The sequence below is a fragment of the Sinohyriopsis cumingii genome, chromosome 11, assembly GCF_028554795.1.
Source record: "Sinohyriopsis cumingii isolate HCF-2022 chromosome 11, ASM2855479v2, whole genome shotgun sequence".
Taxonomy (NCBI): domain Eukaryota; kingdom Metazoa; phylum Mollusca; class Bivalvia; order Unionida; family Unionidae; genus Sinohyriopsis; species Sinohyriopsis cumingii.
Genome location: NC_142971.1, coordinates 24627976 through 24644388, shown reverse-complemented (window position 1 = coordinate 24644388; position 16413 = coordinate 24627976). Strand labels below are relative to the sequence as shown.

Sequence of the window (16413 nt, the reverse complement as noted above, 5' to 3'; positions counted from 1 at the left end):
GTACAAACCATGCACAGTCTTCATCATGAAACAGAAGTTATTCTGCAAAACCCAATTTTCTTGAAGCACATTGATCTCTGACCCAAATATTTAAAGCACATTGATCTCTGACCCAAATATTTAAAGGCTTCTTCTATACCATAAGTGTCTGTTGAAGGTATTTGGTCTGGAACTAAATTTATTAAGTAAAAGGCAGTTTTTTCTTTCAGTCATTGACTGTGAGCTTTGACCTTCTGATCCCATATCAGTAGGCTTCGATCTTACCCATTTTATGAAACCCACTATCTTTGGTCAAGGCAGTAGGCTTCGATCTTACCCATTTTGTGAAACCCACTATCTTTGGTCAAGGTATAAAGTCAAGAACGAAAATGTTTGTTCAGAAACAATTTTTTAAATAAAATTTCAGCTGCAGTAAACCTGATTTTTTATATTTTTTTGGGACTCCCAAATTGATGGCTTTTTTCTTACCCCATTGGCAAGACATCCACAAAGTTTGGTAATTGAATATAGTGAAGAAAATGAGATATTGTATAGAAACAAGATTGGCAATGGACAAATAGACATCATCATAATGCATTATACTCCACTTTATCGCTGGGGTACAAATAAACATTGAAGGCAGACCATATCAATTGTTTCTGCATGGTACAATAGATACAAACTTGCATCTTATTTCAACATGCACCTTTCAAAATCCCTTTAAAATGTAGGCAATCTTACTCCACACAACCTTTTATCTTCAGAGACCCTCAACATATAAAAAAAAATGCATTCAACTCACAATCAAATGGCCCATTCATGCTACATTGGCCCGTTCATGTTACCATGGCCCATTCATGTTACATTGGCCTGTTCATGTTACCATGGCCCATTCATGTTACATTGGCCCGTTCATGTTTTACCATGGCCCACTCATGTTACCATGGCCCATTCATGTTAATAAGTGGGGATTCACAATGTTAACTCTACCTTTCTTTGGGTGGTGTTCCATTTTCCCATCGAGGGGTGAGTTCTGGAGACGGATTTAGATCAATTGTGAGTGAGGCATTAGATCCACGTCTGAAAAATACAACATAGGCTGTTTAGTAGAACCCCTGGCCTGTGGACCTCTGAATTAAAAATAATAATCACATTAAAGACAACTCTTGCCAGAGCATACAGGAATATTCTAACAAGGATTCATTTCATATTTCATTGCCTATCTTTGACTGTGATCATTTAGTTTCTTGTATCTCAAATTCTGTGGTTTTGCACATCACTATATTTTATTATTCTTAAAATTCATTGATTTGCCTCCTATAGTGAAGGGGGGACATACCGTTGTTTTTGCAGATGAATATTATTCACTGGGTCTTGAAATTTTGAGGTTATACCATTTGTAACAAACACAAAATCTGAAACAAGTTTTTTTTTGTTGTAAAAACAAAAATACCCCCACAACAGAAAAAAAACTGTAGAAAAATTTGACTAGACTTGTGTGAACAGCACATTATATGCCAACCCCATGCCTATTAGTCCTCAAGGTGGGTAAAAGACATGGTTGTCTGTGGAGATATTTAACCAACAGGTCTCAATGACCTCAACCTTTGGTCCAGATAAGCAATTGTGATTTAAACTGAATGTAAAGAAACCATCATTGTCTTACTATACTTATCATGAATGTAACCTCGAACCTTTAGACCCTAGAATGTAAACAATTCTTTATTAACATAAGTGCAAGTCATCCAAGGTTCGGTTAAGGAACTTGCTCTAAAACAAAAGTTGTTCTGCACTATCCTTTTCTTTATACCAGTGATCCTTAGCTTTAACCCTTCTGATCCCAAATTCAACAGAAATTTTCCATACCTTAAATGCATGCCCTTCACAAATTTTGGTGGATATACATGATCTAGAACTATCATGCAAAAGCCATTTTCCTTCTTTCAGTCAGTGAACATGACTTTTTCCACCTCTGACCTACCCCCCCCTTTCACCTGGCCTCTTTCTTACCCAACATGTAAATAATTGTCCATAAACTTTCATGAAGGTACATGATCAAGAACTGAAAATTGTGTGCAGATACCCTATTTTTTCTTTCAGTCACTGCTGTGACTTGTAATTTTTTGCCCACAAATTTAATAGACCTCCCTAAGTTCAAGTCATCCAAAAAGACTCATCCAGGCCTGTGATGTAAAACCAATGTTACTGTGCAAAAACTATTTTTCTTTTTTAGTTGGTGACCTTGACCTTCTTGATCCCCAGATCAATAAGCATATTCCTTAACCCCAGTGCAAGTGATCAATGAAGTTTGCTTCAGGTCTGTGATGCAGATCCAATGTTATTGTGTAGAAACTATTTATCTTCTTTCAGACAATGACCTTTAAATTTGACCTTTTGATCCCAAAATCAATATACTTCCTTACACCAACTGCATGGTCTGTGATGTACAACTATGTTAATCTGTAGAAGTAATTTTTAATCTTTCAGTCCCAGTTATCTTGGCCTCTGACCCTTACATTTCTCATTACTGATGTGCAAGCCATCTATGTTTGGCAACTGTAGGCAGAGAACTGAACTTATTGTGCTGAAACAGTTTTTCTTCCTTGAGTCAGAATAACCTTGACTTTGACCTCTGAGCTAAAATCAGTAGGGTTGTTCCTTACTACAATTGCAAGCCATCCACAAGGTCAGGTAATATACATGGTGGACTGACAAATGGACATTGTGGAAAATTCCTATAATGGTATAAAACTCTAATCAAGTCATTAAACTATGCATAAAACATACATATTAAATTTCATTTGTCTGTCAAGAATGATTTCTGATCAACTGCTTACAATGTTTTTGTCAAAAAGATTCTTTGTGTAAAACGTTAAAAATTTATATATAAAAAATTGTTGCAATGGCCTGACTTTAGTCATCCACTTGTGTCAATAATAAGGTGTCTAAAAATTTCACAGCTCTAAGTTCTTAAATTTTGAGTCCCTCCAAAAAGTATCCCTAATGATTATCCCCTCTTCTTACAATCCACCTACCCCCCCCAAGCGAATAATGGCATGATCAGCAAAATATTTATCTAATTCACAAAGTCAAGTTTTCAAGACAATTCCAAACTATTACAACTGAAAAGCCCTTTACAGCAAAACCCACATGCAGCAAACAGCTTAAGTACACCAAATTAAAAAAAAATAAATTGTTTTAAAGATTCATGCTGAAAATGAATGAACTGGTTGCAATTCATTTCCAATGAAGTGTTAAAAATACCTAATGAACTAGTCAGTAGTAATGGGTGCATCACAATGGGTCCTGCTCACTTCAACTAGAGTCAATGATGGGTGCATCTCAACTGGCTCTCTTCACTACAGATAGAGTCATCAGTGATTGGTGCATCACAATGGATCCTGCTCACATCAACTAGTCATTAGTGATAAGTGCATCACAATGGGTCCTGCTCACATCAACTAGAGTCATTAGTGATGGGTACATCACAATCGGCCCTGCTCACTATAACTAGAGTCAATGATGGGTGCATCTCAACTGGCTCTCTTCACTACAGATAGAGTCATTAGTGATTGGTGCATCACAATGGGTCCTGCTCACTTGGTGCATCACAATGGGTCCTGCTCACATCAACTAGTCATTAGTGATAAGTGCATCACAATGGGTCCTGCTCACATCAACTAGAGTCATTAGTGATGGGTACATCACAATCGGCCCTGCTCACTATAACTAGAGTCAATGATGGGTGCATCTCAACTGGCTCTCTTCACTACAGATCGAGTCATTAGTGATCGGTGCATCACAATGGGTCCTGCTCACATCAACTAGAGTCATTAGTGATAGGTACATCACAATCGGCCCCGCTCACTATAACTAGAGTCAATGATGGGTGCACCTCAACTGGCTCTCTTCACTACAGCTAGAGCCATTAGTGATCAGTGCAATCCAATGGGTCCTGCTCACTTCAACTAGTCATTAGTGATGGGTACATCACAATCGGCCCTGCTCACTACAACCAGTCAATGATGGGTGCATCTCAACTGGCTCTCTTCACTACAGATCGAGTCATTAGTGATCGGTGCATCACAATGGGTCCTGCTCACATCAACTAGAGTCATTAGTGATAGGTACATCACAATCGGCCCCGCTCACTATAACTAGAGTCAATGATGGGTTCACCTCAACTGGCTCTCTTCACTACAGCTAGAGCCATTAGTGATCAGTGCAATCCAATGGGTCCTGCTCACTTCAACTAGTCATTAGTGATGGGTACATCACAATCGGCCCTGCTCACTATAACTAGAGTCAATGATGGGTACATCTCAACTGGCTCTCTTCACATGAGCTAGAGTCATTAGTGATCGGTGCAATCCAATGGGTCCGGCTCACTTCAACTAGTCATTAGTGATGGGTGCATCACAATGGGTCTTGCTCACTTCAACTAGTCATTAGTGATGGGTGCATCACAATGGGTCCTGCTCACTTCAGCTAGTCATTAGTGGCCCTGCTCACTACAATTAGAGTCAATGATGGGTGCATCTCAACTGGCTCTCTTCACTACAGCTAGTCATTAGTGATCGGTGCATCACAATGGGTCCAGCTCACTTCAACAAGGAATTAGGGCTGTTCCATTTAAATATACATGGTACCAGGCATGGCAGTTTTTAAAAAATATATGCCAAGGTACTTTGATTTAACAGAGTTCATATTAAAATGATACAAACTTTAAACACCAAAGTCAAACCAAAAGAATCCAAAGCAATGTTAATTTTTTATGCTGCCTGCGATTTTTAGCAAGACATTTATGATCCATTAACATGTTTATTTCTTTCTGAATTACAAATGATGACACCTAGTATAATCCAGTGATAGCATATTTTCTGTCAAATTATCAATTAAAGCCAGTTCACCATTACCTGCTGATAAAATGTCTGTAAATATACTACATTGGAACCAAATTGTGCCCCCCCTCCAAAAAGCCTAAAAGAAAATCAGAAATTTTTTCGTTTTTGAATTTTACACAGGATATTTCAATGAGGCAGGAGGGATGGGACAATCATCATATCAGAAAGAGAACTTTCCTGGCTGGAAGGTTTACCCATGGATGCAACTCATTCAAGGACTCATCTATATAGGGGGTGCTCACCAGTTATTACGTACTTTTGAGAGAGTGACATATGTAAGGTGAAACTGTTTGCAATTAAAACATGCACAATGGAGAGAATGGTGGCATACCTCTATGCTACATTAATGTAATGTGGATGATATTTCTTTGGATATTGTACTTTTGGAAATTCTACATGATTTAAACACTGATAACTAAAATGAATGCTCCCTTGTGCTAAAAAAAATCACCTGAATTTGTCTGAAGTACTCTATCCATAGCAGCTATTAAAATAGGGAAAATGAATTTTACCAGACAAGACAATACCAGCTTCTGAAAATGCAATGAATGAATTACCAAATATATAAAATGTAAAAAAAAGTTATCGGCTCTTTTTTTATACAATTTACCTCTGAAGTGAAAATGACCAAGTAGAGCTAGAGCTAGCACTTTTTTGAAAGGTGCACATCTGGAGTAAGGCCAAGCTGTATACTCTATAACCCATATTACACCCATCAATCATACATCAAAATAAAGGGAATTAAAGGTTCTTTGAATTATAACTAAGATATACAAGGTCTTTTTTAAATAGGCAGTATAACCAGTGAGGAAAGCCAGGGAAATTCTTTTTCTTTAAAATCCTAACCCTATGCAAAATACGAAACTGCAGAGCGCCACCATAAGCAACATCCCATGTAAAGAGATAATGTTTACTGACAAGGGCCATAACTGTGTCCAAAACGGAGATGAGACAAAGTCCATAAAGACAAAGCTAGGTCATTGAAACAATCTTCACTCAAATTTCATCAGAATATGTTGAATGGTTCTTGAGCTATGCTTTAAACAATATCACATACCTGCCAGAACATGCCAAACATAAAACATTTTTGATTCCCAAACCACCACAAAACATGGTTGTGTTTTGAGAAACAATTTTTTGTGATCTTAGTAAAAAAAACCTATATACCATATCTACCGTATGTTTTCAGATTTCAACAAATAATTACTTTTTTTTGTCATCCGAATACATATCAAATTCTTTAATTAGGTGTCCGAAAACATACATGTGAAGATAGATTTATTCCCCCCCACCCATGTCTGTAACGAAGGTACCATTAGTTCACATGATGACGTCCTGCCATCAAGTAAAACAAGTGTTTTGTCAAGCACCACGGAAAGGATAATGAATGAAGAACAGGCATTACTTGCCTATTTTGTCTATGTGATACATGTCCATCCACCAGAAGACACAGCCATATATGTAATGGAGCCATGACTGTGTGAGTATTTTCCAAAAGAACCGCCATATTACTAATCTTGCAATCCACAGTTTAACCCTCTGCTAATCGGTGATCATTAAAATCTACATTACAAACACGTGCAAGCTTAATTTCTGTGTAATTAAGATATTAATGCAAACTAAATAAAAAGATTTTGGAATTATAATTTTTAAGATCTTTATGACAGAAACATTTTAGTATTGAGAGTAGAAATACCGGTACATGTATGAAGGCTAATCTTAGAGCACCAAGGGTGAGAGGCTCCATATGGGGTGAGTGTTGTATGCATGCATAGAAAGGGTAAAAATAACAAGCACATTGCAATATACAAGTTGGCGTGATTAATATGTTGGTATTTTAAAAAAATATAAAGGTGATCTATTTGTTGTGGTTCTCTCATTTTTTTCCCCCACCTAGACGAGGGTAGCTTCAAAATGAGGGACTCTCCCTTGCCGAAATCGTCTCCAAAGAGGCCAGTAGGCCATCCACAGAAGCGACCTCGAGTTAATGATTCTGAGGATGCATCACAAAATGAACCGCCTACGAAGAAAGCTGCTCTAGATGATGAGTCTGATTATCTTGAACCCGAGAGTGCTCCACCCGGTTCTGTACGTGGTCACTATAAACATTATACACTAAAGCAAAAGCAGGATATCGTTAACAATGCAAAATGTCTGTGAATTAGACCTACAGCAGAAAAATTCAAGATTCTGAAATCCACAGTGAGTACGTGGATGAAAATTGACTTTTCTGCCGATCTGAACTTGAACAGACATTTGCCTAAGTGTGGACGACCCATTTCATATGGACAAGCTATGGATGATAAGATAGCTCTATGGGTGCTCACTCAGCGTGCCTTACAAATTCCAGTCAGTGTTGAGGGAATATGTATATATGCCAAGGAGCTTGTCTCAACAGAATTTCCGGAGAGCAAATTCCATGCCAGTCGTTCATGGGGAGAGAGTTTCATGAAAAGACACGACTTTGTGCTCAGAAGCAGGACCTCTCTTGCCCAACATTTACCCAAGGATTTGGAAGAAAAGATTGCTTCGTTCCACAAGTTTGTGATGGACAGACGTGAGGAGGATGAGTTTGACAATAAGTTTATTATTAACATGGACAAGACACCGATGTACTTTGATCTTGTGCCAGGGAAAACGGTGGACAAAGAAGGAACAAAAAGCATTCTGATTCGTACAACTGGCGTGGAGAAGAGACACATTACTGTCATTTTAGCCGTTGCAGGTTCTGGCAACGTATTACCCCCAATGATTACTTCCAAGGGAAAGAGACAGCTAGATCTGAAGGCACCAAATGGGTGGATTATTGTAGTTCAAGAGAAAGCATGGATGGATGAAACACTAATGCTGCGATGGATTGAAGAAATTTATTTGGCATTCACCAAAAGAGAGCGATCACTATTAGTTATGGACTCGTTCCGGGCTCACATCACTGATGACGTGAAGAAACAGTTGTGGTGCGGAAATGTTGTGCCAGCAATAATACCAGGAGACTGCACATCCAAATTGCAACCTCTTGATGTGAGCATCAATAAACCTGTCAAGAGCTACCTCCGCCGCAGCTGGACGGAATACATCAGGGATGCTATGAATGCATTAATATCATCTAATGAAAGCAGCAACGGACTGATCAAGACAGCCAGCAAACAGTCTGTATTGGACTGGGTTGTAAATGCCATGGACACATTGAAGGAAAAGCGCACAATGATAATTAAATCTTTCAAGGTGTGCGGCATCAGTGTTAATCTGAGCGGAAGTGAAAACGCACTGATCAGAAATGACAAACAATTAAACAATATGGATGATGATAGTGATACAGAATTTGAGGGCTTTTCGCCAGAGGACCTAAAAAAGGCTATGGGCAAGCTACTTGATACTGAATAATATATTTAAATATATTACAGAATTAAATCATATTTCTTTTCATTCTTTGATATTGCTACTTATTGTGTATGGCTTTATATAACAATGTTTATCTATCTATCTGCATACATACATACATAAATACATATATACGATTAAAAGATTTAAATTATATTAGTTCATGGAAGTTCATGATCAAAATAAATAATTGGCTACCAAATGAAGTGAATTTTGTATCAGTTAAATTAATGGTAAACACGCTGTGAATTTTACAATAAAACGAAGCAGGAGATCTTCCTACATTGTGTCCGAAAACATAAATTGTAGAACAAATTATAGCAGAGCAATGTCCAAAAACATACAAGGCATTTAAATATTATATTTCAACAAAAACAAACGGAGTCCGAAAATATACGATAAATATGGTATGTCAATAACCCGTATAAACAGTAAAGTTATGCTTTAAGCTCATAGAAAACTCACCTCTGGGCAGTATATACAGTTGACTGTCCCAGAGTTGATTAAAAGGTTTTAGAGTCAGTCAGCAATAAATGAGCACCCTTGCACAGATTACATAACTGACTGACAATATAGCAACGTGATGTGTTTGTGGCAGAATCCATTAGGATAATTTGAATTGGAAAAATACATGAAGTGGAACACCCCAATTTGTTTGATGTCAAAGAAGTATATGCACCATGTTATAAGTAACCTGTTATTACTGTTATTATTGTTGTCCAAATGATAATGTTTAAGCCATCTTTATTAAAAGCTATTGGCTGGTTTGTGATCAGTGGCAACATTTTTTTGCAGTTGGAATTTACTGTATAAATTATTTTGTTAGCTGAAATAGTTTGGAAGTGTGATTCAATTTTGAAAGCAAAATGCCAAAATCTGGCTGTGATTCAGGGAAGGAAAAGTCTTTGGTAAAGCTAATAAAGTCAAACAAATCTAAATTTTTAGAACTCCTGGTTGATGGAGTCTTGACTTTGTGAAGTGCATTGTCTTCCTGGAGTGTACGACATCTATTAAAATAGTAGCACCCAACCCAGCATACTGGCAACACATAAACATGGAGATCAATAATACAAATAATAAAAACCTGTTTAAACATTCTAACTAGTGTGGCCTTTGCATGTCCCATAATCCCACACAACAATGCAAATGTGAAAAGATCATTTTCTATGTTGAGAAAAATTAAACCAGATCTTCCGGGAAATTTGAAGCAAACAAAACAAACCCATCCAGTTTCTGATAAGTGAAAAGAATCTAATGACATCTGCATCACCTTCAAACCCCCAGTTAACAGCAGCAAAGAATACATTTAGTAAAGACTGTGCTCCACTGTGTAATGGATTTTAATGTCAGAATGTTGGTGTATTTCTTCAGTTAAATGTACTGTCTATAAATGAGTGTGTGCACATATATGTATGAAGTGTTGATGTTGTTTTGGGTTTAACACCAACTCTCAGTGCAAGAGAGGCTACACTTGGTGGCTAGTATAGTTGGTGGAGGAAGAACTTGGGAAACACCTAGCAAGCACTTAAGACCATTCGGCTACCCGGGGCCCCTAAGTGTGTCGTGACGATATTTGGAAATGCCTAGTCTAAGAGGTATTTTCTTTCTGATAGTGTTTTAAATGCTTCAGAGAAAACTGATATTTTTCATTTTCTGCAGGTTTATGGAAATAAGTTACTCTCAATTGTACATCCGTTTTGTCCTGTGCATGGACTCGACTTTGATACCTCAAAACATACTTCGAGTCTTGACCTTCAGCTGGCAGGTAAGATAAAAAGTTAACCGAATTAAAACAGACAAAACATCGAGATCTTTTTGAGGCAATGTTTATACTAAACTGCAGGAGAATATGGTTCTTGAGCTATGCTTGTTACAAGTAACATCCTATATGAAGAAATTAAGTTAATTGTCAAGGGCCATGCATAAAAAAAATATACGAGACAATGTTCATACCAAATCACATCAGAATATTCTGCATGGTTCACAATACATACTAGTTACATGGTTTTATTGCACATTTAAAACCAAATGAAAATGAGCAGTAACTCGGCCAAATGGGACCTGAAAAAGTGATGCCACTGAAAGTCCCACCTACTAAATGGCATCAAATGTATCCTAATGGTCACCTTTACGTCGTGGTTACCTGGTCTCAATGTGATAGGACTTTTTGGTCTTCAATTAACAGAACAGAAAACCAACAAGAGTAATAACATTCAACAAATATTTTTTTCTCATAATTCCAAAATGAAAATATAAATAAAATGTACATTAGAAAATAATTCCAAAATAGTCCTAAAAGTAATATTACAAGTCCAAGAGTAAAGAGTATTCTGAATGAATTCCAATCTTGAATATGCTGACATACCAATAGCCTCAAAGTGTTGATGTGCTAAGTCTTGATGTGTCACAATATAATCCAACAGTATGTTTAAATGAATTGACAGTAACCCCCAAATAGTGATCTAGTCCAAAATTATGAACGAGCACATTGTAATTCCAATGAATGATTTAAATAAGTCCCCTCAAATTAAAATTAAACACAACTAAAATTGAGTCATTTCAAAACTGGTGTTCATATAGGAATCAAGAACTTAAAAAACTAAGACACAATAACAGAGGCAGGATGAGATGAAAATTTAATGTGTACTGCATAATAATAGTTTAGGGATCAAAATCATGTATTGTGCTTATGCTGTGAATTTTTTTTTAAAAATCAGCTTTCAAACACCGTTGTTTTCTGTTTGATGGGTGGAATGTAATTATTGCAAGTAAAAATTGGAAGAAAACAAAACCCAGCTAATGCATAGTAGTATCATAAATCTATATGCAAAAAACACATCATAGTCTGTGAAAAATGAATAGACAGCCACAATGTACATACAAGATCATCACTGAATATCTATCCATGTTTGAGATGAAAATGTTAACAGACATTTAATCAGGTCACTCTTTTAATCCACAAATAGACAATGAACCATCATTCTGTATAAGGTATTCTGTTGGCTTAAAAGATTCAATGAAAGTAATTTAAAATTCTGCAGAAACACTAAATTGTGGGTGAAAACGTGCACATTTCATAGTAAATGCATGATGGGAACATTACTGCAAATTATGTGTGTCACAAGTCTTTGAAAAATGTGACATGGGTTGAAACTTTCTATATTTGGCCAAGGTCTGACTTGAGACGAGATACTCCAACTGCAATACAAACGTAGCTGAGCTAGCTACCTCCTTACCTTATGTATAAAGACACCCAAATATGTGTTTCCAGTTGCAATAGTTTTAAAATTTGGGTAGGTAGGTTGTTTTTTTTTCTTCTTTTTCTTTTATTTTTATACGATTATTATATATTTAATGTGATTTTTCTTCTTATAATTATTTTTTAGCCAATGGGGCAAAAAGTGCTAGGGTTGTCAATTAGAAACATGGATGGTCGGCCCACTGGAAGCAAAGAAAATATTTCTCTGGCCTAAGCAAAACTGAAGCACCTGAAAAGTAGACTGAAAGTTTAGGAAATAAATGAATGAAACCCATTTCCACCAGAACTTATGCATGGATAATTTATGCACTGAATTCTTTGATCAGGAATTTATGCAAACTACTGAAATACTACTACTACTAACAGTGATAAAAAAAAACTTTCAAAATGGCTGCCATGGTGGCCACATTGGACATCTAGTTGCACACCATGTTCATTTATGAAAAGCTAGACACCGTAAGAAGTTTTCTGATGAAAGCAAAATCCAGCCATTTAGAAGTTACAACAATAAGATTTCCAAATGGCCATTGTGCTCCGAAGCCCTACTGAAGGTTAGATTGGCACCATTTTCATTTATGACCAACCAGAGATCATGAGAAGTCTTTCAGCAAAAGCCCCCATGTTGATATGGCCATCTATTTTGGTGCAGAGGCAGTTACAAGATTCTCAGGATGGCAGCAATGACAACCATATAAGATGTATGAGCAGCACCATTTTCTTTCAGGACCACCTAAACATTGTAAGAAGCCTTCCGGCAAATACCCCATGTGACCAAGACTTAACCGATAAAAACAATTTTAAAAAATAAAATGCAGCACATGTTGGGTAAAACAAATTGTGGGGACCACAAACAATTTGCATGACCTTCCCCCCACTGGTTTTGAGAAATCATGTGACTAACAATTTTCAGTATGACGTTCCTAGTGAACTATCAAATAATAATCAAGATTTTCCAAACACATTTTCTTTAATTTTACACACACAAAAACCTGGGGAAGATCAGTTAATTTTCTCATACATTTACCAAGATCACACATTGTATGTGTTGGTAGAGTATGATGCAAGACTTGTCTTCCTATCTTCTGCAAAAGAAAAGACACCAATATCAGACAAAGCGGTAACCAGTCTAACTGACAAATCTGATCATCTAACCACTTGGATTGATACAAGTGTGTTTAAGGCAAGTATCCAACTGATCCAAGAAGCAATTTTATTTCGACTGAAGAATTCCAAAATGTCCAAACATTCTGGTAAGAACCCCAAAATTTGAATTAAGACTCAATTACATGTTTTTCTGAGAAAAGGTGTTGGCTGAAAATACACAGCTTTTTTCCTTGACTCTGATCAATATTTGCAAAATTAAAGGGTTTTTCCCTCATAGCATGGGAACCTGTCTTGTCAAAGTGCCATGCTTCAATCACATAGTATTTCGATAAACATTCAAGTACTAGGAGTGCACTTAGTTTATGCTCCACCCTAGTACTGCAGGGCATTTCTAATGGGTCAGTGACTTTTCAATGCACCGATGGCACAAAAACATACTCTAGACTATTGTGAGCAATAAATCCATTGTAACAAAGTTTGATATCTGTACTTAATTTCATACAATTATGTATAATGGATTTGGGATACATTTTAGAAAGAAAAGTGTGATGGTAAGACGGAAGCTGTTTCTGTATCCCATGCAAGCTTTGCTCTGCTTGGTGTAAAATGTGAATACAATGACTAACCTCTCCAGAAGTCCTTTTTTCACAAGCCGTACGGGTTGAGCGGGTATTGGGGTAACACAGCCCTTCGGGATATAAACTGGATCATTCTCTGGCTGAATCAATAATAGGTTTTTTGCGTCAGGGGCAATGGAGGGGTAGAAGATTTTCTGTGAGGCACGAATCTCGTCATCTGTTTCCTTCAGTGTTTTCTCCTTCTTCCTGCAGCAGCAGTAGATCTGAAAATTGATCATATTATGTCATCTTTCTTTTCATTATTTTCTGCAGCTTTCCATGACAAAAAGGCCTGGGCCTGCAATGTCAAGCCAAAAAATTTAAGCATCATCATAAAATGTGACTTTGTCTCCAAGGTCAAAAGGTTCAGCAAGCATGCCTCTGAATGAATTGTCTTGGCATAAACAAAATCCATCAAGGGATTGAGGAAACTAAAAGCTTTAACCAGAACACAAATATGAAGGAGTCTGTGACAACAAGGTCAAAGGGATAAGTGTGCATATCACCTGGGCTCTAACTTGGGATTTATTTTTTCACTAACACATAGGAACACCAAAATAAAATCTTTAATGATCCTGCCTAAACTTAAATGATCCTGGTAAAATCAAACAGAAGCAGGTTGTTTTAATTCAGCATTTTTATTCATTAATATTACCTAAAAATATAACCCTTAATATTAGCTCAAAATAATAACTGTATTATACCACAGCATTTACTGTACCTTGTCAACTGCAAGATGTTGGTAGGTACCCAATTAACACAATTAACAGTTCATTTAATCCAAAAAGGTAATGATAGCTCACAGTAACTTCTTAACTGTTATGATAGTTATAGTAATTTTCAATGCTCCAACAGTCTTAACTGTTAAGAGAGTGACTGGTGGTAATTTTCAATGCTCCAACAATCTTAACGGTTATGATAGTGACTGGTGGTTATTTTCATTGCTCCAACAGTCTTGATGGTTATAATAGTGACTTGTGGTCATTTTCATTGCTCCAACAGTCTTAATGGTTATAATAGTGACTTGTGGTCATTTTCATTGCTCCAACAGTCTTAATGGTTATAATAGTGACTGGTGGTCATTTTCATTGCTCCAACAGTCTTAATGGTTACGAAAGTGACTGGTGGTCATTTTCATTGCTCCAACATCTTAATGGTTATGATAGTGACTGGTGGTAATTTTCACTGCTCCAACAGTCTTAACTGTTAAGAGAGTGACTGGTGGTAATTTTCATTGCTCCAACAATCTTAACGGTTATGATAGTGACTGGTGGTAATTTTCATTGCTCCAACAGTCTTGATGTTCAAATTAACTGCTGTGGTTCACATATTGGGTGTCAGTTTGGCACCATTTATTGTGGGACAAAGTAGACTTCATTAGAAGTCTTTTGATAAAGACCTCATATCAGAATGCTCATCAATTCAGGTGGAGTAGTGACAACTAGATTTTTAAGCATTTATGTGAAGTCTTTTAGTGAAAACTCCTTAGCTGATATACAATCCATTCAGGAGGAGTAGCCGTAACAAAATTTTCAGCCACCATGGCCGCCATATTGGACATTAAATTGGCACCATTTTTACTTAGGATCAACTAGACATTATAAGAAATCTTTTATTAATAACTCCAAGTTGATATGTGCTACATACACTTAACTTATATTGTGTACTTAACTTTTGTCCATGGTTGCAAGTTGTAAAAATAATTTACATAGCTACCTACTGTCCATGATTGTAAGTTGTGAACAAAATGTGTACACAGCAAGAGTTCAAGGTCAGTCTTGTTGCAGATAGATGGGTTTTTTCCATAGGTCAAGTGAAACTGTTTATGAACAGGGTTTTGACAAACAAAAAAGTCATCCCTGATTTAGACTGGCCTTGCAGATGTAATTTAACAGGAATTATTAATTTCAATTATTCATTTGAATTACTCAAGTGCCCATTCAACTGACTTTTGGATATACATACTACTCTATATTTTTTACAAACTCATTAAAAACCATTGTGGATTACCTCTTTGTGTTACATCAGGACATTCAAGACAGTTGAAATTTATTCAGAACATTCTATATTTTGGACTTGTGATTGGATATTTAGGATTAATTGGAATTTATATCACAACACTAAAGTTCTCATGAAACTTTATTTTTTTATCACATATAAATAAATAACTTGCTGACTTTACTTAAACTGTTGGTTTCACTTTCTTTCTGTTACTTAATTTATGACCTCGAGTCATAATATTATGACATCCATTACATGAAAAGTGATAAGATTTTCAAGATGGCAACTGTGGTTACTTAATGAATGTCAGATCAGCACCAAATTTCTTTTAGGACCACGCAGACATCATAAGAAGTCTTTCTGTAAAACCCCATGTTGATATGACCATCTATTCTGGAGGTGTAGCAATAACAAGATTTTTAATACAGCTGATGTGACGGTCACATCGGATGTCCAAGGACCACCAGTTTCATCTAAGACCAACTAGACCATGGGGTAAATATGTGTATAGTTTCATGGCAATCCTCAGAGTAGTTTAAGAGTAGTTATAACAAACTTTTGGCAATGGCAAGATGATGGACAACATCCCACCCCATAAACTCTTCTGGTCTATTACCATTAGAGCTGAAAAACCTAACCAAACCCTTAATGCCAATTTTCTATTAATGTGACCTTGACCCAAAAGTCAAAGGGTAAGCAAGAATGGCACCAGATTAATTGTCTTACCTGTTATATGATTCATCCCAGGTCTAAGGAAAATCCATCCATGAATTTAGGAAATACAAGTAATGAAAAACCTTAAATCAAAACTGTTGAATGCAAATATTCTTTGACTGACCTTAAACCCAAAGTAAAAGAAGGGGTAAGTAAGCATACAGTAGAATGAATTGCCTTTGCTTCTTACCAAGTATGATGAGAGTCTATCAAGGGATTTAGGAAATATATGCAAAAATAACCTACAAACCAGAGCCATTATGAACTGATGACATAGCTGACAATAGCTGAAAAAGTGACTTTAGTCTCACTTCCCACTCTTGCTGGTTCAACATTCATTTTGTTCAATTAACCAAGCCCATTCTTTATGTTTATCTATGCTTGCACTGGTATTCATCTAATGTAACTTTAGGCAAATAAGCATTTACCACCAATGTATTTTACTTACCAACAG

At 36.5% G+C, this 16413-nt stretch overlaps 1 protein-coding gene across 4 annotated transcripts in view; it reads right to left on the bottom strand.

Moving 5' to 3' along the window:
- LOC149787795 (receptor-type tyrosine-protein phosphatase R-like) overlaps positions 1 to 16413 on the bottom strand; it is a 160566-nt gene that overhangs the window by 44528 nt on the left and 99625 nt on the right. For all 4 annotated transcript variants that reach the window (XR_016424101.1, XR_016424103.1, XR_016424102.1 and 1 more), the window contains exons 6-7: positions 13254 to 13468; positions 970 to 1059 (exon numbers count right to left, since the gene is read on the bottom strand). Coding sequence is in view for 1 of the 4 variants with exons in the window: in XM_089974000.1 (XP_089830126.1) it covers positions 970 to 1059; positions 13254 to 13468 (305 nt within the window). In the remaining 3 variants the exon portion in view is untranslated. The remainder of the gene's footprint in view (positions 1 to 969; positions 1060 to 13253; positions 13469 to 16413) is intronic.